Consider the following 27,125-nt stretch of genomic DNA (forward strand, 5'->3'; position numbering starts at 1 on the left):
GACACTCTGCAGTGAAGCTAATCAAAATCAATGACTCCTTGGCAGCTGGAGAAAAAGGGGAAAGAGAAGGAGAGATGGTGCCAGCACTTTGCACACTGTGGAAATATTAAAAAACAACAACAACAACAACAAAAACAACCACCCCACTACCTCATGCAATCCAAGTAATGCAACAGGAGAGATGGTGGAGACAATATATACATATATATATATATCATGCTTCGGTTTCCTAATACAAATGTCCATTAAGACGTCAAATTTCATATAAAACAAGCATTAAAAACAACCCCTTGTCAAAAATTGGGGTAGTCAAGAAGTGCACTCAAATTAATGATGTGCAAGAAAAGGCAGGGATTAGATAAATACATGGTTTCTAATAATACATGAGAATTATGTACAAGGAACTTGGCTGTAAAGCTTCATCAGAAGGTCATGGGTGCCCAGCTCTCTCAGCAGTTTGGCTTCATTGAAATAAAAATCGCCCAAAACTCCAACCCCAACATTTGGAGTTTGGATCCTCCAGGGGAAGAACAAAGCATTTCTCTGACCTTTTACCCTCCCTCTTTATCTAGGTGGTCAAGCATGTGTTGAAGGTACAGCCTTAAAGAAGCAGAGAACTGTGATTGTATAAAACTGTAGTGACGAAATCCCCCTCCTAGGAAAATGGGGTGAGCTGGAAAGATTGTTGCCTCTGGCTGGGGAAGTGACCAAATATAAGCAGATACTGTTTCTCATTCCGTTCTTATTAAATTGCTTTCTCTAAAGTTCATGCCTTGTTGGGGATGTCACCAGCTGCTCTCTTCAGCCCCTGCCTACATGCCAGTGTCCAGCAAATATCAACCAAAGGAAGGGCTCAAGCAATGAGAAATAAGTTCTCCATAAACAAACTTTCCTTCTCGCTTTGCTGAGTTTACAGCTGTCAAAGGTCTACCCTCACCTTCAGCAGTTCTAGGTTGTATTTTTCTTTAAAGATGTATTCAGAAAAAAATAAAGCATGGATTAAAAAATGAAACCAAGTCCCCAGCTTGCAGCTTCCCTGGGAGGTCATGTGTTCTACAGGACCTCAAAAGTTTCAGCAAAGGCTATGGGGAGGAGGGAGTAATTCCCATTTCAGCCCCATGCACCTTAACAACTCCTGATCGCTCTGCTGGCTTCTTAGAACTGGAGGGTTTTCTGTTAAACAGCCTACCAGACTCCCTGTCCATATGCACTGAGTGGTGATCGACAAAACCAGCCTTGTAGAATAACTGTCTGATTCTGCAGCCAAACACCTCACCATCCCAGCTTTAAAAATGGCAGTTTGTGATACCCTGAACAGAGGAATAATACCTGTTTTGTTGGGTGTTTAAAAATGAAAGCAAAAAAATAATCCAGTGCTCCCCAAAGAGTCTTTGCAGCCAAGTCACAGTCCAGCACATATCTCTTTTTTAGCCCTTCTAGAAACTTCTGATATAGTAGCTTATCTCAGTAAAATCAGACCCTCTATCAGTAAGTAAGATGCTGGTGTCATTGATGTAAATGACCTATCCTTCCTCTGACTCCCCTGCTTATAAATCACCTTTGACCGGCTTTTTCTTGGCTCTTCAATCCATAAAACCTAAGCCTGAAATCCTCTTGGGGAGTGGAGGAGGCTATGGGTTGAACTCCCAAGATACTTTTGCAGGATTGGAGGGGATAACAAATCAGTCACGTGTGAGGCCACCTTTCTACCCTATAACCAACAAGCTCTCAATCCCTTCCTGCCTCTGAGACCCCAGGTTTGCCCCCAAACACCGCTGAAACTTCATCCCCACATAAAGAAAGAAATTCTCAAGTGGCACTTTTGCAATTCATCCCTTGAAAAAAAAAGAATCTGAAACAGCAAAATAGAAATCTCTCTTGTCCCCAGGCCTTCCAGGTCTGTCAACAAAGTAACGTGGCAGCACCAGAAAGAACACACTTAGCACCAGCAAAACTTAAGTGAAGCACCAGACACCAAATTGGTGGGGGGGGGGAGGTCCCATTTTTTCTTGCTGTGACAGTGGGATTTATCTATCCAGGTATGTTTATAGACAGAAAGACTGGGACTTATAAAGATTTTTAGAGGGAGTTATGCCAGACTACCCTTACAAAATTAGCCCCAAGTCCATTTCATTTTTTTTCTATCTTGTCTTTTGCAATTTGAACTCTAACTCTACCAGCATCTATCCCCAGGTAGACTCTGAGGCTAATTCCCACCAGTCTTTGCAAATTTTTAGATACACAGCAGGCATCTCTCTTCCGGTGCCCCAGACATTAAAGAATATCAGAGTTCACGTTGCAAGGTGCAGAAAAGGGAAGGGACCATGTCCTCCACAAGGCATGCACTGATTAGTAATATTCATATTTTCTTTTTTTATATATAGAGCTATATGTAAATAGCATTGGGGTGTCTGTTTCTGCAGCTGGATATTCAAAGGGCATCCCCAGTCCCATTCCACACTTCTACTATTGCTCCAGGCGCTGTCTTTATTCTCCACTTCCTTCTCGAAGTGCTAGCCATGGCCTTTCAAGCTCTGGGCTCCCTCTCAGGAAAACAGGAACCAGCTTTCTCCAAGGACACAGGGTTCTCACCAACCTGTAAAAATAAAGATTTGCATTTCGGTCAGTAGGCACATGCAGACAGCTGCTGGGGATGACGTCAGTGCAGGGCCTCTGTGGAGCTAGCAGAGGTGGAGGGAGGATGGGAGAGAGCTACTAGATCAAGGACTCTGATTTGGGAAAAAATGTTCTCCCCTAGGCTCATCTTAACGTTTCCACAGAAGCTCTGTCCTTGCAGCAACCTTCCCTAAATGTGCATTTGCGCACACACACACACACACATTTCCATTTTCAAACCAGATATTTACAGAAGCATCTTCTGTAATTAAAAAAAGAGAATCTAGAGTCACACTATCTTCTTGCTCTATTAGGAACAGGAACTTTATTCATTGCATAAATCCATATTCGAGGCAAAATTTAGGACAGTCTCTGCTCTTGATTGTTCGTTCATCCATTCATTCTTTCCCAAACATGCCAAGCACCATACTAGATGCTTCAGATTCAGCGATGTAGCTCTTGCCCTTGAGAGGCTCAGAGGCCAAGAGAAGAAGATGAAAAGAAACTGATAGTGATAGTCTTATGTGAAGAGCATAAATCTGGGTAAGGATGAGCTGTAAGAGCTCAGAGCAGATGCAGCTTGCTATAGAGAACCAGAGAAAGAGGTGGACCCCTGCCGAGTGTTGAAGGATGGTAGAGAATTAGCCAAGATGAGATGAGGCATTCTGAACAGAGCAGAAAAAAAAACAGCACATACCCAAAATAATTGAAAACACATATATCCACACAAAACTTGTAATGTATCTTCATAGCAGCACAATCCACTATAGCCAAAAGGTGGAAACAACCCCAAAGTTCATCAGCTGTTAAGTGGGTAAACAAAATGTGGTATATCCATACAATGGAATATTATCTGGTCATAAAAAGGAATGAAGTTCTGATACATGCTGCAATACGGATGAAACCTGAAGGCTTTATGCCAAGTGACAGAAGACACAGAAGCTCATATATTATGTGGTTCTATTTACATGAAATGTCCACAATAGGCAAATCCTTACAGACTAAGTAGATTAGTAGTTGCTTAGGGCTGGAGGGCATGGGGGATTGGGGAATGACTTCTAATGGGCACGGAGTTTCTATGGGAGAGTTAAAAGTGTTCTGTAATTTATTGTGGTGATGTTTGCACAACTCTGTGAATACACTAAAAGCCACTGAATCATACACTTTAAATGAGTGGATTTTATTATACATGAAGGAGGGGGAGGAAAAATAAGAGGAGGAGAAGCAGCAGCACAAGGGAATAAATGCACAGAGACTAGGTGGAAGCTTGATGAGGCTCAAGCAAAGACTGGATGTTACAACTGTGGAGTGATGAGGCTAGAGAGTTGGCAGGGGAAATAAAATGTTTCACATATTATTCTAAAGCAGGTGGTTTAATAACTACCAGATGAGTAATATAAGCCATCCGGATGCAAACCCCACCTTCTCCCACCCCCACCCCACCTCCAAGTGCTCTGTGTCCCAGATGTTGACTTAGGTGAACCACATCCACAGGCTCCCTTGGCCTCTGGCTTTCTGCTGGGTTCTGCCAACAGGAGGCACCAAGGGGAGAGTGAGATCAGGGCATTTTATTCCCCAGCTCCTTTCCTGCTGGGTCACGGCTTGGCTGCCATCCCACTGCTGCAGGCCCTGGTTCCTACTGGAAAACTCACTGAGCCTGGTGACTCAGAGGTGCAGCTACAGCCCCCTCTCTGGGCTCCAGGTCCCATTCCTTCCCCTCACCGCTTCAGGCCAGGGTGGTAACAGCTGCTCCCTCTTGCTAGTCTTAGGGTCCTACATCACCCTTTGGTGGTTTCCTAAGCTCTGCCTACACCTTAGTAATCGAACCTTTACTAAACTTTTCTCCCATCACTCAATTTGGAGGTGCTCTCTGTCTGCTGCTTGGACCCTGATGGCTGAATGAAAGAGGTAGGTCATAAACACATGAATCAACATTAGTTGACAGTCACAGGACATGAATCAGTGAATTCAACCTTTTTGCTTTTGACCTGCTTAGGTGGGGGCAAAAAATGTCTTTGCAGCAGTCCATGCCCAGTTGCCCCTCTATCACAAGGGCAAAAAGACAGTAGGAGTTCTGCATTGCTGCATAACCACCATATATTTTCATTGAGTCCTCAATCAACTCAATTGATAAACACACTCAATTTATGAAAACCAATATTTGTAACCCTTGAAATCTCACTTGGTTGGTTTCTGGCCATAGTCATAGAAATTCAGTGGAACCCTGTAGCATTCACCTGAGATAATTATGCTTTTTAATCATAGGTACAAAATGGAGGGATGGGGAGAGAAAAGAATCACATTTATTTTGCACCTCCTGTGCTATTATTTTGATTATGTGCTAAACTTTGTTTTCAGTACTAGATAAGACCCAATCCCTGCCCTCAATTTGCCTTCAGTCTTACTGGAAAAGACATGGCATGCAGAGATCGGTACTATAAAGAAGTTGAGGGGGAGGGATCGGTATTTATAGTCCAGAGGTCAGGATGGGATTACACACTCAGAGAGGAAGCTGTATTTGAACTGGGCCTTGATGATAAACATATATATTTTTTTCCAAATTTAGAAGAAGTAAGGGTCTTAGTTTTCCAAGCTGCTATAACAATACCACAGACTCATTAAACAGAATTGTGCCAACAGGTTCATGCTTCCTTGCCTCTCCCCAGGCTTCTAGTGGGTGGCCATCCATCCATGGCATTCCTTGGTTTGTGGCAGAATAGCTCAGTGTCTGCTGATATCACACAGCCATCTCTCTGTCTCTCTCTTACTGTAGCCAAATTTCCTCTGCCTGTAAGGACACCATATTGGCTTAAGGGTCCACCCTACTCCAGTAGGACCTCATCTCAACTAATGACATCTTCAGAGATCCCATTTCCCAATGGGGTCACAGTCACAGGACCACGGTTAGAGCTTAAACATGGCTTTTTGGAGGACTCAGTTCAGCCCCTCACAGGAAGAATCATTTAGGTGGGGAAAGAGCCCAAGGGCTGTGATGAGTATGACTCAGATGGGACCAAGAAAATCAAGGAAATGCATCCAATAATTCTGGGAATTGATGTTGTAGACATGAGTTGAATTCAGGCAATGAAGGGAAAATAACAAATGGCTTCAGGAGAAGTGAGAGAAACAGTATTTTCAGAGCTGCTGTCAACTGCATCCACAAAAGGAATGGCATTTTCTTGCAAAACCAGGTAGAACCAGTAACTGATTTTCATTTTTCTAACTCTACCTCTGAGCCTACAGCGAGTCTCTCTAAGGGAGTTTCCTTTTGCTGTTGATGGGAGGAATTCCCGCACCCACTCATGTGTCTAGATTTGTGTCCACTGTGAAATGTGAATAGCAGAAGCATGCTTCTGCACAGCTCCCCACACCCAGTGGCAGTGTGCCCACTGTGCCCTGGACGCCATGCCACCAAGTCCCACAGTCACGGAGTGGGCATGCACACACACTTTTGGGAGATCTTAACCTGGACACTCTAGGGTAGGGATCTAACCACAGAAATAGTCCCATAAATGTGCAGGCATAGGTGCTGAAGATGTTCCCTGCTACTTTATTTGTAATAGTAACAATTTGGAAACAACCTATGTGTCCAACAATAGGAGACTGTATTAATCAAGCTACATACATATTAGAAAGAGGGAGATCTAAAATGTGCTGAGACAGAAAGATGGCTAAGTCTTAACTGGAAAAAAAAAAAAAAACAACAAATGGCCAAATACCATGATCCTGTGCATGAATTCATGTATAATATATATTGCATACTCAGAGAGGCAAAATAGTGTAACAGTTAAGAGCACAAGCTCTGAAGTCAGACGCCTGAATTGGCCTGATTCTGATATTTAAAAGCTGTATTACCTTGGTCTGTTATGTAACCTCTCTGGGCTTCAGTTGCCTTATGCAAAAAAGGGAGTTGGCAAAAGTGCGAACCTCCTATGTTGATGTGCAGACTCAAAGCATTCTCATGTGCAAGGCACTTAGAACAGTGCTGGCATATAATAAGTCTACATTCATTGTTATTATATACTCCAAACTACTGACACTGTAATTTACCCCAAGGGAGTAGATTTGTGGACAGAGTAAAAGGGAACCTGCAAGGCTTTTCTTTATATATGTTATATACTTCTGTATCATTTACTCTATATACATCTGTATCTTTTTTCTATTTTGCAAGGAGCAAGTATTAATTGTAGAACCAAAAACTATAATTTTAAAAACACTAAGTCCACTGCCTACTATGAGCCCCTGATATATAGCCCCTCAACTTTGGCTCATAAAGAACTTTCTCAGATGCTGACTCACAACAAAAGCACAAAGAAAGAAGAGATTCTTAAAAATTCCTCTCGTTCTACTTTCCACCTGCTGCATTGGCAGGGGGGTAGCAGGGGAGAATGAGAAACCTCAGGGTCCTGCCTCCTTAAGTTGCAGTCACTTCAAGTTGTTTTTGGCACTGAAGGCAGAAAGCTGTGATGCTCACTCCCTTTTCATAGATCAGATGAGTGACAGGACTCTTATGTTCCCTCCTAAGAGGCCCCAACGTTTTACTCTTAAAATACCGCTTTAGCTATTGTTATTTGCACCAGTGATAAGCAACATAGATTCAAGCAACATAGAATGATATGAAAATAAAAAGTCCCTCTTCACTCTGCCCCTCACCCCCACTCCCCTTCCCAGAGGCAGCCCGTGTTTGCAGAATATTTCCTGTGCATTTACAGACACCATTGCCTTTTCTTTGCCTACCATTATTTCCCCCAAAGCTCAGCATAACGATTAGCACATAGTAGGTGCTCAATTCATTATCTGTTGAAAGAGTGACCAAAAGAGCAAGTGAAAAAATGGTAGCAACTTCCCAGCTCTTCCATGTTTGGTTTCAGAGTCTTATTTTGACCATGGAGTTCAGCTGGTAGCAGCTGTCCGAGTGCCTAAGGTACATGAGAAACCACTCTCACCCGACAAACCTCCTAGAGGGAAGAAGTTTCCTCTTGTTTGTGTTATCACTTCAGTCTCCTTCTGTGTGTTCATGTGCCCTGTTAGAAAGCTGTTCATTGGGGAGGCGGAGGTGAGGGACTAAAGATGCAAAGGCTAGGTTTTGGGTGTGAGAGAAAGGAAGGGGTCAGTTGGTAACTCCTGGAAGAAGTATCTGCCCCTGACCCCCACCCAGTCCTCCTGCTATCAGAATAGTTATTGATTATCCAAAGTTTATGGAAACCAAATCATAGCTCTTATCAAGTTGTAGCCGGTAGGCCCTGAATGCCAAACTAACTTGACTTCCAAAAGGGAAACACTGAGAGTTGGCAGGAAGAAGCTCAGCACAGAATTGACTCCACATAAAAAAGGGCTCACCCTTCTAAAAGTCAGTTGTGGCCTATAAAACAATCTTGCCCGCATGTAGCAAACATTTAAATATGCACATTCTTTTACCCTGTAATTTCACATTGAGAAAGTCACTTTTTGTTGCAGAGTTGCCCAAACAAGAATGTTCACTACAATTTTGTTTACACTACCAGAAAATGGGAAAAATACCTCAATGTCCCATGAGAGGTGACCAAATAAGTAAATCATGGTCCAACCCAGCAAGCATGGTGCTAATAAACTCCAGGCAGCTACTAAAAAGGATGATGAAAACCTTTCTTTATTGACATTGGGCAGATCTCAACAACTTATTGGTGGTGGGGGGAAAAGTGGATTTACAAAACAGCAAGCACAGTATGATATCATTTTAAAATAGGATGTGTGTGTGGGTGTGTGAATGCATCAAGGGGTGCCTGGCAGAATGCTTTCCTAAATCCAAGGTCACAGATTTAAATGCATTGGGCCCAGGAATGTGCTCCTGGTAGAGGCTAACTGGAGACTGTGTCCTATCTAGAGGGATTTCTGTACTCATCTCCAGCCTGCTGCTGCCACATGCAAATACAGACCTAGACCTAGTGTTGCTGAGTCTTTCCTTTTTTTTTTCAAGAAAAACAGGAATTACAGGCTTCTACATGAAAGTGCCTAGTCTTTCCGAGTGGAGGGCAGAAAAACATGCAGGCCAAACAAAACTCTCCTGCTGCCCCAATTCAGCCAAGGGACCTCCAGTTTTCAACCCCTGCCTTAAATACTCAGTTATTCTTAGATACTGAGTCAGCTGGCATTTGACTCTGCCCCATCTTCAATCTCAGGAGCTATCTCTGAGCCTTGGCTTTCCATCTGTTCAGTGAAAGTCTCTAAAGTCCTGCCTAGGTCTGACTGTGAGTGACCTTTTCGTCACTGTTCTTTTTAGAATTGGATCAAAAGTATGGTTTTCCCTCTCAGATGGGAGGAAGCAGAGGAGTGTGAAATCAGCCAGTTTTATCTCTAATTTCTGATAGTTCATAAATTCCCAGAGGCTTCCCACCCCCAACCCGATTCATTCATTCATTCATTCATTCATTCATTAGTGAATGCCCACTCCATGCCAGGGGCTGGGACAGTGATGAATAAAACAGACGTGGTTCCTGCCCACAGGGGCCTAGAGGGCAGTGTCGCCCGGGGTTGGGGAGCCCTGTCCAGGAGGTTCTTCCAGCTCTGCCAGAGGGGCTGAAGCAACTCTTGGTGGACCCCAGATCTGGGGAAACAGGATTAGCAACTGCCTTAAGCAAAAAGCCCAGACAAGTCCCCAGAGCTCCCACCCACACCCTGAATTTGGGGACATGGATTACATTTCACACTGAATAAGGACAACACATATCTCACACTATCGTTTGCCATTTTCTGAACACCAATGACTTGCCTTATACTGTGCTAGCTTAGATGTTAGCATGCTTCCTCTATGCTAGGAGTAGCCAGATAATAAAATACTAAGCAACTGTTAAGAAGTATGTAGAAAATTATTTTATGGCAGGGAGAAATGTCTGTGATATATTGAAAAAGGCAGGTTATGAGTAATATATTTCTAGTGATTCCATTTGTTAAAGTACCTATCCATGCATTTTTTAACAATGGAAAGTATACCAAAATGTTAGCAATGGCTAGCAAGATAATGATGAAATTTTTCTTTTTTCCGGCATTTTCCAAATATTTGATAATGAATTTGTAATTTTTTGGTAGGAAAAAAGGTAACTTTTTAAAATTTTATTTATTTTTTATTGCTATATATATTATATATACACCTACCACGTAATCATCCAAAACGTACATTGAGTGGTTCATAATATTATCATATAAATGTGCATTTATCATTACAACAGGCTTTTTTTTTCTTTTTTGTGAAAAATAACATATAAACAAAAATGCATAAGTTTCAAAGCACATCACAACAATTAGTTGTAGATCAGATTTCAGAGTTTGGTATGGACTACAATTCCACAATTTTAGGTTTTTATTTCTAGGTACTGAAGATACTGGAGACTAAAAGAAATACCAATTTAATGATTCAGCAATCATATTCATTTGTTAAACCTGACCTTCTCTTTATAACTCCACCATCACTTTTGATCTTTCTCCCAATCTTTAGGGATATTTGGGCTATGGTCATTCTAACTTTTTCATGTCAATAATATGGGACAGGGGATGGAACTAGTTGATGTTCTAGAAAGGCTGGCCCTTCAGCATTTCAGGACTTATCTGGTCCAGGGACCCATCTGGAGGTTGTAGGTTTTGGAAAGTTATCCTAGTGCATGGAACCTTTGTAGAATCTTATATAATGTCCTAGGTATTCTTTAGGATTGGCAGGAATGGTTTTGGTTGGGGTTTGGCAAGCTATGATAGGTAGCAATGTCTAACTGAAGCTTGCATAAGAGTGACCTCCCAAGTGGCCTCTCAACTCTGTTTGAACTCTCTCAGCTACTGATACCTTATTTGTTAGACTTCCTTTCCCCCTTTTGGTCAGGATGGCATTGTTGATCCCATGGTGCCAGGGCCAGGCTCATCCCTGGGAGTCATCTCCCACACTGCCAGGAAGACTTTCACCCCTGTATATCATGTCCCACATAGAGGGGAGGGCAATGATTTCACTTACAGAGCTGGGCTTAGAGAGAGAGTGGCTACATCTGAGCAACAAAAGAGGTCCTCCAGAAGTAACTCTCAGGCAGACCTACAGGTAAGCTAAACTTCTCCACTACATACATAAGCTTCACAAGAGCAAGCCTCAAGATCAAAGGGCTTGGCCTATTGATTTGGGTGTCCCTAATGTTTGACATAGTATCAGGGTTTCCCCATTGGTAAAGTTTAATAGTTTCATATTTTTTCTCCCATTCCTCAAGGGACTTTCCCAATACTTTTTGATTACCTGCTTAATATACTCTGGGATGTATCCAGGCATTACATAAAGCCATACAGGATTAAAGGCCCTCATTCTTATTCTGGGCTCCATGTTTTTGGATCGTTTAAATAATCTATCCAGACAGGCTGAGTTAGATTACGTACTACAGAAAATTTAGGTTCTGGACAAAATAAAGAAAAAGGTTACTTTTTTTTAAAAAAAGGAATCTTATACAAAATTTCCCAAAGCGATTATTTTACCCTGCCTGATTCCGCAGCCTGTAGAGCAAAGTGTCAATGATGGCAAACTTCTGTGGGGCAGCCACCTTAGACAGGCCAGGGTTTCCTCCACAGGAAAGAAAAGGAAGCCTTCTTCTTTCCTGGATACTCAGCAGTAATGAAAGGAAGCATCTGATTGTTGTAGCTAAAACAGAGACAGACTTATACCCAATAGCTGGGACACCCATGTAGGGCAGAAAGGAGAGATTGGAAACAACGCCAAATTGAATGACCAAAGTTCTTCCACGATGCCCCCTTGCACTGAGGGTTGGGCATCCATGAGCTGGCACAGGAATCAGGACCTCACTGACCATCCACTTCCATGGAGAGTCTGGGGTGGGGGGCAGGGCCAGGGTCTCCAGCCTCTTGAACGAGTCTGGGAGCCACTGAGGGCAGGGGCCAGTACTCTTTCATCACTGCATGCCTGCATCCCTGCATCCCAGAGCCTGGCTCAGATCTGGCGCTCAACTTATGTCTGCAAATGCACAATGCCAAAACATACTCCCTTTTATTGGCTCAGGTTTAATTCCCGTATTGTAAAGTGCTTCCTCATTTGCTGCTGGTATCTGTGGTTCCCTTCACTAACAAAAACCTCTTAGAGCCTGGTTTTCTCACTCCTTTCATCCCAATGCACTTAGAGTAAAACTCAGTCTCCCTCCTATGGCCTGATCTAGCTTGTTAACCTCTCTAAATTATCCCCCAAATTATTATGGTGTTAGCTATATTGCTGGTTTTTCTGTTCCTCAAACACACTGTACATATCTCACCTCTAGGCCACTGGACTTGCTATTCTCTCTTCCCAGAACACTGTTCTCCCAGGTCTTTATCTGACTGGCTCCTTTTTGCCAGTGGTTCCTCCTCAAAGTGGCCTTCCTTGACCCCGGAGATGAGGAGCCCCCAAGCACTCTCTATTACAGTTCCTTCACATGTGCTCTTCAGAGGCCTCAGCACTTTCTGAAATAATCTCTGTTAGACTGCACATTCCCAAAATGACCACAACATCTCCTGTCCCACATGCTTTTCTGGAACTCTGCCACTCCCTTACCAAAGGGTGGAGTCTAATTCCACTGCCCTCGAATCTGGGTGGAATTGTGACTCCATTCTGACCAAAAGAACTTCCAAAGCTGGGTCTGAAAAGGCACAGCAGCCTCACCTTTGTTCCCTGGGACCCTGGCTTTTGGAGCCCTGAGCCACCATGTCAGAACAGCAGCTACCCTGAGGCTGTGATGCTGTGAGGAAGCCCAGGCTAAGTGTAGAGGCTCAGGGGGTGGGAAGAGGGGTGGGGTGTGCTCTGATTGACAGCCCCAGCTGAGATCCCAACTGACTCCCAGCATCTACAGCCAGGCATGTAAATGAAGTGCCCCAGCCATGGTGGGCAGAGAGGAGCAGTCCTACTATGCCCTGTCCAAAATCCTAACCCACCAAATGGGTGAACATGATAAAATAGTTCTTTTACGCTGCTAAATCTTGGGGTAATTTGTTACACAGCAAGAGTAACTAGACAATCTTCATGTAATTTTTTCTGTCCCTCCCACTAAATGTAAGCTCCAGGAGAGCTGGGACTTGTATGTCTTAGACCTTCATGTAGCCACAGTGCGCTGCACACAGTAGGTACTCAATAATTCATAGTTGAGTGAGTGAAAGAAGGTGAGTCTGGGAAACAACAATACCTATCTTTTTGTATAGTTTGACTGATTCATTGATTCAACACATATTTATTCTGTACCTCCTATGTGACAAGAAAGTCATCAGGGATGGGGGGCACCAGGGGTTGCTCACTGTTTTTGTGAAATCCTATGACATGTATACTGGTGATGATCAGGGGGAAAGAGAAATCCCAACCTACCCCTCCCTACCCTCCAACATAGGGCTGAAAAGCTGACTTTTCAAAAAGCCCAAGGGCAGCTGCCAAATCCTTCCAGCCCACATCTGGAGACTGCTGCGGCGGTTTTTACATCCACAGCTCAGTCACTTTTGTCCTGGCATCTCAGTAGGCACATGGATGACTGCAGGCAGGGATCATGTGGCAGGAAGACTGCCACGGTCTTGCACATCTGGCCCCTTCCTGGGGTTCCTCCCCAACAGCTGTCCTCCTTGGGCTCCACTAGCCCCCTTCCCTCTCCCTGCAGAAGCCCAAGCTTTCAGGCTCTAAAAGTAATCCCGGCAGGGGTGCAGAAGGTTGGCAGGGAGGCCTGGGGGATGCGCCTCCAGGTTTAACCACTTAATCCCCAAAGTACCTGCCAAGAACCAGTTAGCATGTCTGGCTGGCAGGCCAGGCCGTCATTAATTCATTAAAGCAGGCTCCTGCTGGCCCATTATCTTCCTTGACGCTGACCACGTTGCCTCTTGGGCTTGCAGAATCCTCCTTTCTCCCTTCCCCTTAGTCCCAAGACAGGTTTCTGCCCCCATCCCCCACTCTCCTCCCAGGCAGATTCCTCGGCTCTTTTCCCTCTCCCTCCCTGCCCCCTCTTAAGGCACACTTCTCCCTCCCACGCCTCCGCCAGCCAGCACTCACCATAAAGCATCTTTTGTTCCCTCTCTCCTGTATCTGGGAGCAGTGACTGGTTAAATCACACCCATCCTCCTCCAGGCTTCCCCAGCCTCTGGGGAGCCTCCCCTGAGGCTCTCTGAAGAAGAGACTCCTGCTAGTGCAGGAATTCGCTGCTCACTACCCCCTCTACTGCCCCGGATCTTCTTTTCCCTTGCATTCTCCAAGTCCTCAGAAGGGGCAGCTGTGCAGCGGCCAAAGGCACAGGCTCCGATTTCAGATCTGACTTTGTGATAACTCGGGTGGATGCGCTCTGCCTCAGTTTCCCCTTTGAAATAATACGAATTGGTCTAACCTATAATAACATCCTCTGTTTGGATGAACTAAGTGCCAGGCACTTTGCTGGGCACTTTAAATGGATGAACGCCATCATCTTCCCAATGACCCTGGAGAGGTACCAGCTCCAGTTTACAGATGAAGACTCAGAGAGGTAAGGCTGCTTACCCAAGGCCAAACTGCCAGCAAATGTGAACAAAATCCAGTTCCACTGGATCCCTATACCCATGTTCTTAGCCGTTATGCTATCCTGCACCGTGTGACACTGATTCCCCAAGAGGGCAAGTAGGAATGATGTGGAACTGCCAAAAGCTTTGTTCCTTCCTAGGTATCCAGTAGTAATAAAAGGATGCATCTCATTGATGCGGGTTAAATCAGAGACATGATTTGCAGATCCAGTAGCAGGGGCACCGGATTAGGGTAGGAAGGAGATGGTGAAATGTTGTCTCCTTTGGGAGAGCTATATAAAATGCGCACTCATAATCATGACAGTTCACATTTATGTCCACTCCTATGCACCAGGCACTGTTCTAGAGTGAACTGATTTAACCAGCTCAACAACCCTATACATTAAGTACTACCATTATCCTCATTTTCATACGGGAAAGCTGAGTCTCAGGTTGTTTGCTTTTTAATCATGACTTTCACTTTTCAAAGTAAAGGTTCAAAACAAGTTTGTTTAAACTACTGGTCCTGCATATATATAGCCAAGCTCACCTTTAGGACCTAAGAGAAGAATTAAAAGTGGCCCACAAAGGCCTCCCTGAAAACCCTAAGGTACTGTATAATCATTCCCACTTCTCCATCCGAGAAGGGAACGGGCGAGTACCCTACATTCAGCACAGAATTCAACAAACTGTCCTTTCTCCAGTGGATTTCTTTTCACTTCTTCCTAATTTATCCAGGACTGGGATAAGATGGATTTCCCCCAATTAAGCTAAAAGCACAAGAAAGGCCCATCTGCAGGTACACTGAGGTTAACATGTAGGGGCAGAGTCCCTGGGATCTGGTCAGGGCAGGGGCTGGAGGATGGTGAACCCGGAATGGGAGCGCGCAGGAAGGGGGTGTAATAATGATTCTACCGGTGCCCTGAGTGGGAGAACCCAGGAGGGTGGGGCTGCTGGGGAAGCCCGGGCGAACACAGCAGGCAGGTAGGAGAACCCAGGGATGAGGGGAGGGGGTGACCTAGGAACTGCACGGAACTGAGCCCGGCAGTAGCAGAGGAAAGAAACACTATGGCGAGAATATCTGGTTCCTGACCCCACCCCCCACCCCACCACCTTCCAGGTCTCCACTGCCGTGTTGGCCGCAGTCTCCAAACTCGGTCCCTGCGCCCGAGCGCAAAGGGGCGCACCCTTGCAGAGGCCTCGGGCTACCCCTCCCGGCCGGCCCGTAGCCTTCTCTTCCGGGCCTCGGGGGCGTCCCCCATCCAGGCCGCACACATTCGCCTACCTAGGCACACACGGCCTGCCTCGGGGCAAGTGTCCCCCGCCACCTGGACTGGGTGTCAGGTATCCCGCTACACCCTGTCCCGGGAAGGGAGGACTTACCCAAACTCGCCTGGATCCCCAAAACGAGAGGAAACCGTGTCCCAACCCAGCCCCACTTCTATGACACTTCTTTCCCTTCCCATCGGTTCCTTCTAAATTCACTTTCCCAACTGTTTTTGCAACTTCTTCTCCTGGCAGTTTCTCTTTTTCTCCAGCCTCCCGTTCCTTCCTTTCCCTTCCGGTCATTCTCGGTTTTCTTTCGCATCACTTCCTCCTCCTTTCCGCCTTTCTTCAAATTCCTTTCTTTAGGTTTCGCGTCCCTCTTTCAATCCCATTTTTCCGCTCTGCCCAAAATGTTCCCACCCCGGGCCTCGGAAGCCCCAGCCTAGCCCTTTCCCGCCGAGGGAGCCCCGAACCCCTCGTCGGGGTTGGGGAGAGGGGATGAGATCTCGCACGCACCTGCGAACGGGGCAGAGAGCGCCCCGAAGCGCGCACCCCGCCTCGCCAGCGCAGGAGCACTGCCGGCCCACGCAGCATCTGTCGCGCGAGCTTCCGGCTCACACCCCGTGCACCCCCGCAGCTTCCCGGGCGCCGCCACCCCCCACGCTCCGGCTGCCGCCTCTTCCCGCGGGCGCAGACGCTCAGGCCTCGCCTGCGGGCACCGCGCCAGCTTCCCGAGGTGTCGGCGCTCGGCGGGGCTCGGCAGGGACCTCAGCGCCCGGCATTGAGTTCATCCCGGTGCCGCAGGCTTTCTCACCTTCGACCTTCACCTTCCACCATTCCGGTCCTAGACTCATCTTCGGAGGGCTCAGCCTGATTCCCTCCTCCCTCATTCTCTGCAGGGCTCCCCTCTTCTCCATGGCCTGGAAGGACGATCCTTACCCACTTTTGTTCCCCCCAAAGAGCCTAGCGCAGTGTCTGGCTCACAGTTGGGGTTCAATAACTCCCCCCATCCCCAAGAGTTTAGCGCACAGTAGGTGGTTAGTACTTTCCTCCCACGGTACTAAATACAGAAGGCGCTCGAGAACCCCATCTCCACCCCTGCGCAGTACCTAACCTACGGCAAACTGTGAAAACATCCCCTGCCTAAACAGGGCCTAGCACCCAGAAGGAGCTTAATAATTGCTTTTTGACAAAGGCTTCCGCCTGGAGTTTCCCTTGGAGCCTCATATCCCAACTCCTTTCGGGGGTTTCTCCTTGATTACATTCCCAGCAGCCAGGTCTGGAAAAGTGGAAGCGACGCTCTTTAAACAGGACTCCAGGCTGGAGAAGGACCGAAGAAGTTGGCAGAATGAGGAAAACTGCAAAGTGTGCGGGCCTCGGGGAGAAAGTGGGCGCCAGCTGGAAGCCTGGAGCTAGATGGGAAGCCGCGAGATGCACTCGGAGAGTAGGGAACGGAAACCGAAGAGGTGACACTTAGAAGAAGCGGTCGCGGGAACACAGGTGATAGCGACCTAGGAGAGGCAGGCATTTGGGAAGGAGACCGCGATTCTCCCGAAACCGCGATCAATTATAATTAATTGCCGTGACTTGAAACTCCGTTCTCTAGCAAACACACTTTTTAACTTTCATTGTAAATCTACTTGAGGGAATGGGCGCTGAAGCTAGCGGCAAGATCCGCTTAAGGAGTTGGGGAGAGGGGAACACAAACGGTGGACCTGACCCTTGGAAGGTGAGATGGGACAGATCGCTGCCAGAGAAGAGAGCAGAGGAGGAAGAAGGGAAGAGAGGAAAGCTCAACTTGCCGCTCTCTGGCTCTGGGAAAGCTCGGCAACTCCAACCCCCCAGCTGCCGCGCCCTGGCGCGCGCTCGCTCGCGCACTCGCTCGCTTACCTGTTGCTTGCTCCGTCTGGGTCTCGGCTCCGGCCCCACCAAGAAGCCCCGCGTTCCTACAAGTTCCGCCTGCCGAGCAGCCAGGCCGCCAGCGCCGCCACCTGCGCGGCCGCGCACAGCCAGGGCCAGTAGGTGGGGAGCGCGCCGGGCGCCGGCGCCCTCCGGCTCCGCGCGCGGCGCCGCCACATGGTGCGCTGGTGCAGCTCGTCGCCGAGCGCCTTGAGCCGGGCGGCCGTGAGCTGCGCGGCGGAGGAGCGCAGACCCAGGCGGCCCGCGCTGCAGGCGCACACGGCCGGGGGCCCGCGGCCGCGGTGCAGGGGGCACGGGCACATGACCGCTCGCCTCGCTCCCTCCCCGCGCTCGGGCTGCCCCTCGCCTCCTCTCCCTCCGGCCTGTCTGCCCGCCGCCGCCGCGCTCCAGCCGCCGGGGGCCTCCCCTGGACACCAAGTTTCTCCTTGTGTTGTGCGTTTGTTGTGCTGACGGCGCTATTATTAATTAAAGTGTCACATGGTGGAGGGGGGCGGGGAGGGTGCGGGGAGGGGGTTACATCATCCGGCCCCCGGGGGGGGAGGGGGGCTGCAGGCAGAAGAAACCAAGAGGTAACTTTTAACCCTAGCGGCGCCGGCCGCGAGGGCGCGCGCGGTTGGGGGAGGAGGAGCGCGACGTGCTGGGCGGCGAGCAGGCGCTCCGCCGCGGGGGTCCCGGGCTTTGGAGGTCGCGGGGGACCCCCGCGGAGGCGAGGGTCGGGAGGGAAGGATTTCGCCCTCCCCTTCTCCTGAATTCAGCTCCAGTTCCTATTTGGCGAAGAAAGGAGGCTAGTTTACCGTTTTGGATGAAGCTGATCTCGAATGCTGCCGCATTATTAAAAAATATTCCGAGCTTGTTGTTTTGTTTTGGGGAGGTGGGTTGATTCAGAATCTTATGGGAGGCCAGATTCAACCTAACTTGCCTAATTTCAGGTCTGACTTGGCACCTGTAGGTTTCGGGTTTGAAAACACCCAGCATACACCCGCACCCCGCCTCTGGGTTTCGCGGCCTGACCCTAAGGCGCCCCCTGTGACTCCCTGGAAACCAAGAAGGAGGAGGAGAGGGAGGCTGCGGACTCCGTCCTTAGCCCGGGTGGGTGCACAGCACCCCGTACCCCGAACATGGACTTTCTAGAAGGAAAGTTCTTTTTGTCTGCTTTCTTTTGTGAATATTCTTTTCTTGGGCGGGGTTACGATCTCCAGCAGCGAACCCGATTTATTGGACAGTGGCGACACTAAGGAGCCGGCTGGAGAGAGCTGGGGGCTATTCCAATGGTCGTCCCTGTGCCCCCCAAGTCGAGAAACAGCAGTTGTCACTGCTGGTGAAGGTACAGATGGGCGAGAGGGGTTCGCGGGATACTTTGGGCGTAATGAGACCTTCCATTCTTAAATTGAAGGGTTGTTTCCCCACCCCCCCCCAATACACCCGCGCGTCCGCACACCTGTTGCCCCGCAGGTTCGTATATTTATCCCGGATTAAAGCGCGGGTTTAAGGTCTTCGAAATGAAGCAATCGCAGGCCTCTCGCCTCCTGGCACCCACCTTCAAGTAGAAGAATCTTCATGAAGGTCTCTAACCAGGGACTGGGAGTTGTTCTTAGGACTTTGCGCTTTGGAAGCCTGGAGGAGCCAGGAGGAAAAGACGCTTCCAAGGTGATGAACTTAGTTTTGGTCTGGGTTTGTCGTTAAGAGAGATTTCCCCTTGTCCTGCAGCATAGGGAAATGGAAAGATCAAGGGTGGGATCTCAGCGCTGCTGTGTGGTCTTGCTGGCCCTCTGGTCGAGGTTTTCCTACTCAACAATAGCCAGCGCCTGCTCAACGTTCTTGCCTGCAATGTCTCTGTAAATTTTCCAACAATTCTGTGCAGGACGTCCTATTAAAATCCTGTTTTTACGGATAAGGAAACTGAGGCACAGGGAGGTAAGGTCTCTGGCCTAAATTCAGAGAGGGCGGCAGCCGGGATCTACACTCAGGCAGTCTGCCACAGGCTCTAAGCTCTTAACCGTGGTTTTATACTGCCCCCTGTGATCTAGGAATAATAATACCTCCCTCCCGGGATTGGGGGCAGAGATTAAATGAGAGAAATATATGCCAAGCACCTGGCATGCAGTGGGCCTGGGATAAACCTTGGTTCCCTTTGCTTCTGGCTAGAACCACTTCCCCATTTCCCTGGGGCTCACCTTCTTAATCCCTCCTAGTCTTTGCAAAAGGGACCTGATCCATTGCCCACATGCAGCGTTCCAAGAATGAAGATACAGTGTCTATTTAAAAAGCCCTTTGGGTTTCAATTGAACAATTCCCTCCCCCCACCCCTTTTTAATCTGCACGCTTTTAACGGCTCGCTTCATGGACATTAATTTTAATGGGACGATTATTACCCTGTTTGGAAGCCTGCCCCTAGAAATGCTGGGCTTGCAAGGTGGAGCTGGGTCGGGTCCCAGCCACTTGGATGTTTTCTGCAACAGAGAGTACAGCCTTGGCCATGGGGACCCTTTATGCAACAAAGGGGGAGGGGAAGGGGATGACGGAAAGGCGGGGAAAGGCAGAAGACCTCTCTCTCCCCAGAACACTGCACCTGGCAATCCCTAATATTCTAATGCTGGAGTTGTCCTCTCCCACCATTCACCAGCTGGGGAACTTGGCCTTGTGACTTGGCCTTTTGGAGCCTCCCTTTCCTCACCTGTAAAGTGGGTTAGTAACTGTACCTGCATCACAGGGTCATCGGGAGGGTTAAATGAGATCTTGCTTGCAAAACCCTCAGCACGGTGCCTGGCACAGCGTTGGCATTTGATCAATGTTGGCTACTGGTTACATTTGAAAGTAGGTCATGTCACTGCTGAATGGGGTGCTTTGAAGGATCTTGGGAACCCACACCCTCAAATAAATATGACTCCACTACTGTGAACCGGCAATTCTTTCACTGATGTTAAACCTCGTCCAGAAAAAGCAAATTCTTGGAGAGCATAATGGGACGTTCCTGTAGTGCTTTAGTGGAAATGAATTTTTAATTTTAATGTTTAAATTAAACATTACTCTGGGCCAGGCATAGACATATTAACTCATTGAATCCTCCTAACAACTCTGAGACAATTATTAGACTATTATTAGTCCATTAATATGGATGAGGAAACTGAGGCAGAACGTGTAAGTAACTTATCAAAGGTCACACAGCTGTCTGGTTCCAGCATTGTGCTCTTTAGCATTACATTACCACTGGGGGATTTAGGAAAGGGGTGGGGCAAAGAGGGAGGAACAACCACCTAAAAGGAGAGCTAGAAGCAGGTATTTCACCAGACTGTGGCTGCTTTGACTGCTAGGCGGGTACCTGGATATCTGTCTGGGTTCTTGAGAAGTGGTGAGTTCCTAGACTGTCCACTTGACCCCCTCCTTCCTTTCCTGGGTCTTGGTTGGAGACCTAGGGAGGAGACGATGTTTTAGGAGATTATTCTGGAAAACAGTTCATGGAAATAAAGCTAATAACTTCATTCACAGAAAACTTTCCCTACCGGTTGCAAGGCCATGCAGCCATTCTCCAAGTAAAGAAATAGGCAGGCATTCCGGTTCATGAAGGTTTTACTGTCATTACCCTGTGCCTAGAACTGGGCATGGCACATAGTAGGTGCTCTGTTAGGTATTTGTTGCAAGAAAGACAAACAGAAATGAATGACTGGTAAGCATCTCTCTGACTTTCAAACACACAGTAATGCATGTAGAATTGTTATAACTGGTAATATTAAAAAATATATTTCTTGCCCCAAAGCTTTCCCTTACCTCCTGCAGAAATCAGTATTCAAGTGTTTTGAATAGAAAGTGTGTACATGCGTGTTGGTGGGGGGAAGTATTTCTTTTCTTTAACTAAAACAATAATTGCCTATCCTGGTGTTGAGACCGAGTGAGTCTTAACTTATGGCGTTTTAATTTGCATGCTTTGGTTGGGTCGTAAATGAATGAACAGCTGTTGCCTCCTCCAAACAGCTGTGTTTCCTGAAGCCACTCATCAGTGTCAGGGCCAGATTTGGCGCCAGGAGTCTGCCTGGTGAGCCAGAGTTCCTGAACTGAAGTCAGTTATAGCAGAGTCCTCTGGCACTCAAAACCACAGAGACCGGGGCTTGAACCCGAGCTGGTGCCTTGGGCAAGATTTCCACCTCTTTGCACCTCTCTTTTCCCATACACAAAATGGGAATGATGATAGTAGGGCGTGACTCACTGGCCTGTTGTGAGGATTAAAGGAGATAATGTATATCAAGTGTTGAGAAAAGTGCTTGGTATTCAATGAATGTCAGTTATGGTCCTTATTGGTACTTTAGGATTGTTAACCTACCACTTAAGCAATAGAATGTGACCCTGACCCAAACCCACTGGGAAAATGAGAGGACTCAGATGTCAGTGCGTCAAATATTCAATTACCTGAATTCAGTTATTCCCAGGAAAGTTTCTTCTGTTCCATAGACCTGGAGCAGGTAGCTCTCATTTTTTTCCACATTTATCCCATTTAACCCTCAGATGCCTGAAAAGATGGGTAATCCATTCCCCAGGGACCTCCTAGTAATTCATTTGATCCCTCTCCCTTCAGGATGCTTTTGTTGTGAGGGAAGAGTGGACAAATGTCCACAGCAGGAGAGGAAAAACTAACCAGCCCATAATTATGGTCTCATCTATTTAAGTGTGAAGGGTAAACTTCAGTTAAATAAAACCTAATGCCTTGATTGCCGGAGTCACAAGAAATAGGGTTGATTAAACCTCCACCCCTGCTGTGAAAATTCAGACACATTGCCGTTTGCTCAGGCAATAATCATTTTATTGAAGGCAACAGAGCTTACATTGAACAAGAGAATCACCAGACTTGAAATTATACTGATGGGAGTGTAAATGAGGATAAATGCTGGAGAACGATTTGGCAGATCTGGAAAAACTAAAAGTTGCGCGTACATGCATTATGATCTGGTGATTCCATTTCTAGCTATTTATCCCAGAAAAGGAGTTGTCAACTACAGACAGTTTTGCCTCCTAGGAGAAATTTGGTAACGTGTAGGAAACATTTTTGGTCATCAAAACCGAAGAATGTGACTGGTATCTAGTGGAAATAACCCAGGGATGCTGCGAAACATCCTGCCATGCACAGGATGCCCCCCTACCACCACCACAACGAATGTCAGCAGTGCCCAGTTTGAGAGACAATAATGGAGTTTAATAGCTGCGACAGAGACCAGCTATTGTACTTATAATATTTATTATCTGGCCCTTGGTAGAAAAAGTGTAGTGATCCCTGGTCCAGAAGAAGGCAGGCTTAAGGTTGGGTTTTGGGGGAAATATTTCATCCAGGATCAGGCTGTGCTTATTCTTTTACTCCACAATCCTTAGCCTGATGTTTTAGTTCTTAGGCTATTTGGCTCGTGGCAGCAAGATGACCGTCATAGCTCCAGATATCACATCCTCATCCAAAGCAGGAAGAGAGTGAAGGGAAGGGAAAAGTCATCTTGTGCAGCTCTGTTGTTCAGGGGTCAAACCCTTTCCAAAAGCTCCCCACCGCCCAGTAGCCATTCCTTTTATCTCATTGGCCAGAAATGGCTCACAGGCTTACCTCCAGATCAGTGGCTAACAAAAGGTAATGTAATTGCCATGTGTTTCAGTTAGAATTAGGTTAGGCTGTGGATAGTCAAAAACAACCAAAGTAACAGTGGATAAATCTTAAGATACAAATGTATTGCCCTTTCATATACAAGGACCCTAAGGTTGTACCGGGCTTGTATAACAGCTCCACAGATATCAGAGTCACAGACCCCTTTAATCTTGCTCTTCCACTCCCTTAGCCTGCCTCATGATCCCAGAGGGCTGCTTGAATTCCAGCCATACTTCCACACTCCCAGAATTACCATATAACTCCTTCACTTCATTTCATTGGCTAGAACTTAGTCATATGGCCACACCTAGCTACAGGAGATGCTAGGAAATACAGTCTTTTAGCTAAGTTCCAATGTGTTTAACCAATATATATGAGAGTTCTGTTACTAAAAGGGAAGGGAAGAATGAAGGTTAGCAGACAGCTGAAGGTCTCTGCCTCGCCATGATTACCTTAGACTAACGGTCTAATTATGGCCTGCAGACCCAATTTGGCCCACCATCTATTATTTTTTAATTTAAATTTTAATTGAGATCATTGTAGCTTCAAAGGCAGTCATAAGAAATAACACAAAGAGATCACTTTCACACTTTACCCAATTCATAATCAGGGTATTGACATTGATAATCCACCAATCTTATTCAGATTTCTCCATTCTTACTCGTACTCATGTGTGTGTGTGTATTATATTCTACCCAATTTTATCAATTCATGGACCCACTAGTAGATTCAAGTTACTTGGCAGTTTCAACACTACAAGACCCCCTCACACTGTCCTGCTATAACCACTCCCCAGCTCCCTTCCTTTCTTCCACCCCCAACCCCAACCCCAATCCCTAGCTACCACAATTCTCTCCTCCATTTCTAAAAGTTTGTCATTTCAAAAATGTTATATAAATGGAATGATATAGTATGTAACCTTTTGCCTTTTGGAGTTGGCTTTTTTTTTTCTCAGCATAAAATCCTGGAGAGTCAGCCAAGTTCCTGCGTAATAATTCATTCCTTTTTATTGCTGAGTAGTACTCTAGTATACATGTTTAACCATTCTCCCACTGAAGGACATCTAGATAGTTTTCAGTTTTTTTGGCCCCTACAAATAAAGCTGTTATGAACATTTGTGTGCAGATTTTTGTGTATATCTGAATATTCATTTCTCTGAGATATATGCCCAAGAGTGCAATTGCTAGGTCATGTTTAGTTTTTTAATAAATTACCAAACTTTTTCAGAGTGGCTGTACCATTTTACATTCTCACCAACAATGTATGAGTGATCCAGTTTCTTTGCATCCTCACTAGCATTTGGTATTATCAGTATTTTTTATTTTACCCATTTTGATAGGTGTGTAGTGATATCTCATTGTGATTGTAATTTGCATTTCCCTAATGACTAATGACGTGGAACATCTTTTCATGTGCTTATTTGTATATATAAAATACAAATTTTATATATATTTGTATATTATCTTTGGTGACTCATCCTGTTTTGTGATAAAGTTTTATTGGCACACGTCACACCTGTTCACGTATGTATCATCTATGTTTGCTTTTGCACAACAATGTGGAGCTGAGTACTTGTGACTCAACTGTATGGCCCACAAACTTAAAATATTTGTAATCTTCCTTAACAGAAAAATTTTGCTGACCCCTGCCTTTGACCCCTAGACAAATTAAAGTTTATTCCTCGAGGCTAGGCACAGGCTATCCAAACAAAATCAAAATTTTATTGGCAAGGAAAAAGGGAGAACATGGTGATACCTCCTGCACTAGAAAAATTCTTCCAGTGGTGCTCAAAGATATTCAATGCAGCATTGTCTGAGATAACCAAAATTTGGAAGCAACACAGATTCCATCAAGAGGAGAATGGGTAATCAAATGTAGTATAGTCATACTAAGGAACACTATAAGAAATTATAGGGAATTATTATAGATAGATGGATGTTCTTATTCTAGGCAGTTCTTAGAAGTGGAACCACACAGTCTTTGTCCTTTGGGTCTGGTTTACAGTACTCAGAATGATCTTCCAAGTTATATCCATGTTGCAGCATAAACTGGAACTTCACTCCTTTTTATGGCCAAATATTATTCCATTGTGGATCACCACACTTTATTTATCCATTTCTCTGTTAACCAACACTTGGCTTGTTTCCATTTTTTGGCAATTGTAAATAATGCTGCTGTGAACATTGGTGCACAAGTATCTGTTTGAGTCTCTTTCATTTTTCTGGGGTTTATACTTAGGACTGGGATACTGAATTGTATGGTTGACATCAGTATTTTTCAAAGATCTCTAAGTGAGTCCATTGTGCAGCCACGTTTGGGATGCACTGCCCTTTAGGAAGAAAGGACAGATTCCTCCAGCTCCCGTGAGCTGTCAGCCCCCTATGGGGATTGCTTCTGTTGAAGAAACTGCCTCAGCAAGTTCCCATTTCCTTCCAGGGGCAGCACAATCCATTGAGTAATCAGCATGGGGTAGAAAGGGCTGGTCCCTGGCCCAGGCCTCGGCTGTGACTCAGTGTCTCCCTCTGCCCTCAAAGTCTGCTTCTGGGGAAACCCAACCTGTTACCTGGTTTAATTGCCAACATTTGTCCTGACGCTGCAGACAAAACCCAACCCTGACAGCAAACTTAAAACTCCTTCCTTGTTCTTCATCTTTTCCTTTACTTAGTCCCACAACTTTTAGATCCAGGGAGTTTCAGATTTGCAAAGTTCCCAGAAAATCATCCCTAAGTGTGATCTCTGCAGCATCAACAGAACCTGGGAACTTATTAGAAGTGAAGGTACTTGGGCTTCACCCAGACCTACTGAATCAGACACCTCGGGGTGGGGCCAGGCACGCTTGTGTTTCTGATGCACTTTAAGTGTGAAAAACACTGGTCTAGAGGATCTTCTATCCTTTTGTGAATGAGGGAAACCAAGGTGAATTTCCTAAGATCACACAGACAGTTCTGAGCTGAGTTAGAATGCCAGTGAAGGCCTTTGGACTTCCTCTTTCCCCTGCACCACACTTTGTTCCACTCACCCCCAAATTCCATCCTAAACATGACTAGGTATTGTAGCACACCGGATGCATTTAATTTGCTTTCCCTTATGTCTCCTAATGTTCTTGTCCGAGACCCCTAACTCTATCATGAAGAATCAGCTTCTTCCATTTAGGAACTTGGAATTGAGACGCCAATCACGGAGCTTCCAGTGCTGGAGAGGTGATGAAGACAGAAGGGATGCTTCCATTTTTGGGTGACCATTTGGGGATCGTGTTTGCTGATGTGAAAAAGTAGAGAGCAGCAGGAGACCAGCCCAGACATAACAGGGTAAAAGAGAGAGAAGATGTGTCTGCAGAAGACAGACATAAAGGAAATATTTGCCCTAGTCACTTTTCAGTTCCAGAGGCCCATATGTTCCATAGCATAGACATGATGTCTTATCATTTGTGGCCGGATAAAGAAATAATATTGTGGGCTTCTGTCACTTTCTCCTTTGTCCCACAATGACTAAATAGAAAACTGAGATGGCAACTCATTTTTTTTTCTCCCCTTTCTGACGAAGAAAAATGCTTTCTTGCAACAGAGAGGCTAAGCAATCCGTACAATAAAGAAATGAAAGGAGAAGGAGGAGAGAGGAAAACAAAAGTCACATGGGGTTTTCATAGAGAAATTGGGGGGAGAAGGTGAACTTCAGAAATAAAAGTGCTGAGGCAATTTGTTTTGTGATGGAAATGAATAGAGGAGAAAAGAAGAGTTTGATGCACGGGGCCGAGAAATATCTATTTAGAAATTACAAATAGCTTTTCATGGTTTGTGAACAATTTTTTTCAAATTCCTTCTGGTTTCTGTTCCATAGCTCTTTGATCATGATGCTGTTCTGAGTCAGAAGCATGTGGATTCAGGTTTTATAAGGGTTATGGACTATTCCCCTTTACAAATTAAGCCAGCTCAAGTGGGTTTCTCTTCCTTGTAACCAACTGATCTCTCACTAGGATAAGAATATATACAGTTAAATGTCTTTGTGAAACTACTGTTTCTTCTTTCTTCTCTGATCTGCTTTTCTGCCTGTTTCTCCAAATATAGACCCTCTACCCCATCCCACCTGTAACTGAAGTACCATCTGCAAATTATATATAAAGGGAAAAAAAAATCACCCAGTGGGGTTCTCACCCCTCTGCATCCTGCCTGCTGAAAACCTTCATTCCTTCCCAAAACCTACGACCTCCAGATGGGTCCCTGGA

The 27,125-nt window shown here is 46.1% G+C and overlaps 2 protein-coding genes across 5 annotated transcripts in view; one reads left to right on the plus strand and one right to left on the minus strand.

The window, feature by feature from the left end:
- RNFT2 (ring finger protein, transmembrane 2) overlaps window positions 1–2,378 on the plus strand; it is a 96,391-nt gene extending 94,013 nt beyond the window's left edge. For 2 of the 4 annotated variants that reach the window (XR_013175597.1, XR_013175599.1), the window contains exon 12: window positions 2–565. The gene's annotated coding sequence lies outside the window, so the exon portion shown is untranslated. The other 2 variants (XR_013175596.1, XR_013175595.1) reach the window with 2 other exon arrangements.
- A 14,937-nt stretch (window positions 2,379–17,315) lies between these two features.
- Window positions 17,316–17,591, minus strand: HRK (harakiri, BCL2 interacting protein). The gene has a single exon (XM_077159937.1). It carries the CDS (start codon window positions 17,589–17,591, stop codon window positions 17,316–17,318), a length of 276 nt encoding a protein of 91 aa, XP_077016052.1.
- Window positions 17,592–27,125: the final 9,534 nt, after the last annotated feature.

The sequence above is a fragment of the Tamandua tetradactyla genome, chromosome 5 (assembly GCF_023851605.1).
Source record: "Tamandua tetradactyla isolate mTamTet1 chromosome 5, mTamTet1.pri, whole genome shotgun sequence".
Taxonomy (NCBI): domain Eukaryota; kingdom Metazoa; phylum Chordata; class Mammalia; order Pilosa; family Myrmecophagidae; genus Tamandua; species Tamandua tetradactyla.

Bases quoted from the DNA above. Each gene is read 5' to 3' on its own strand.
- HRK (XM_077159937.1), bottom strand. From the start codon at position 17,591: ATGTGCCCGTGCCCCCTGCACCGCGGCCGCGGGCCCCCGGCCGTGTGC.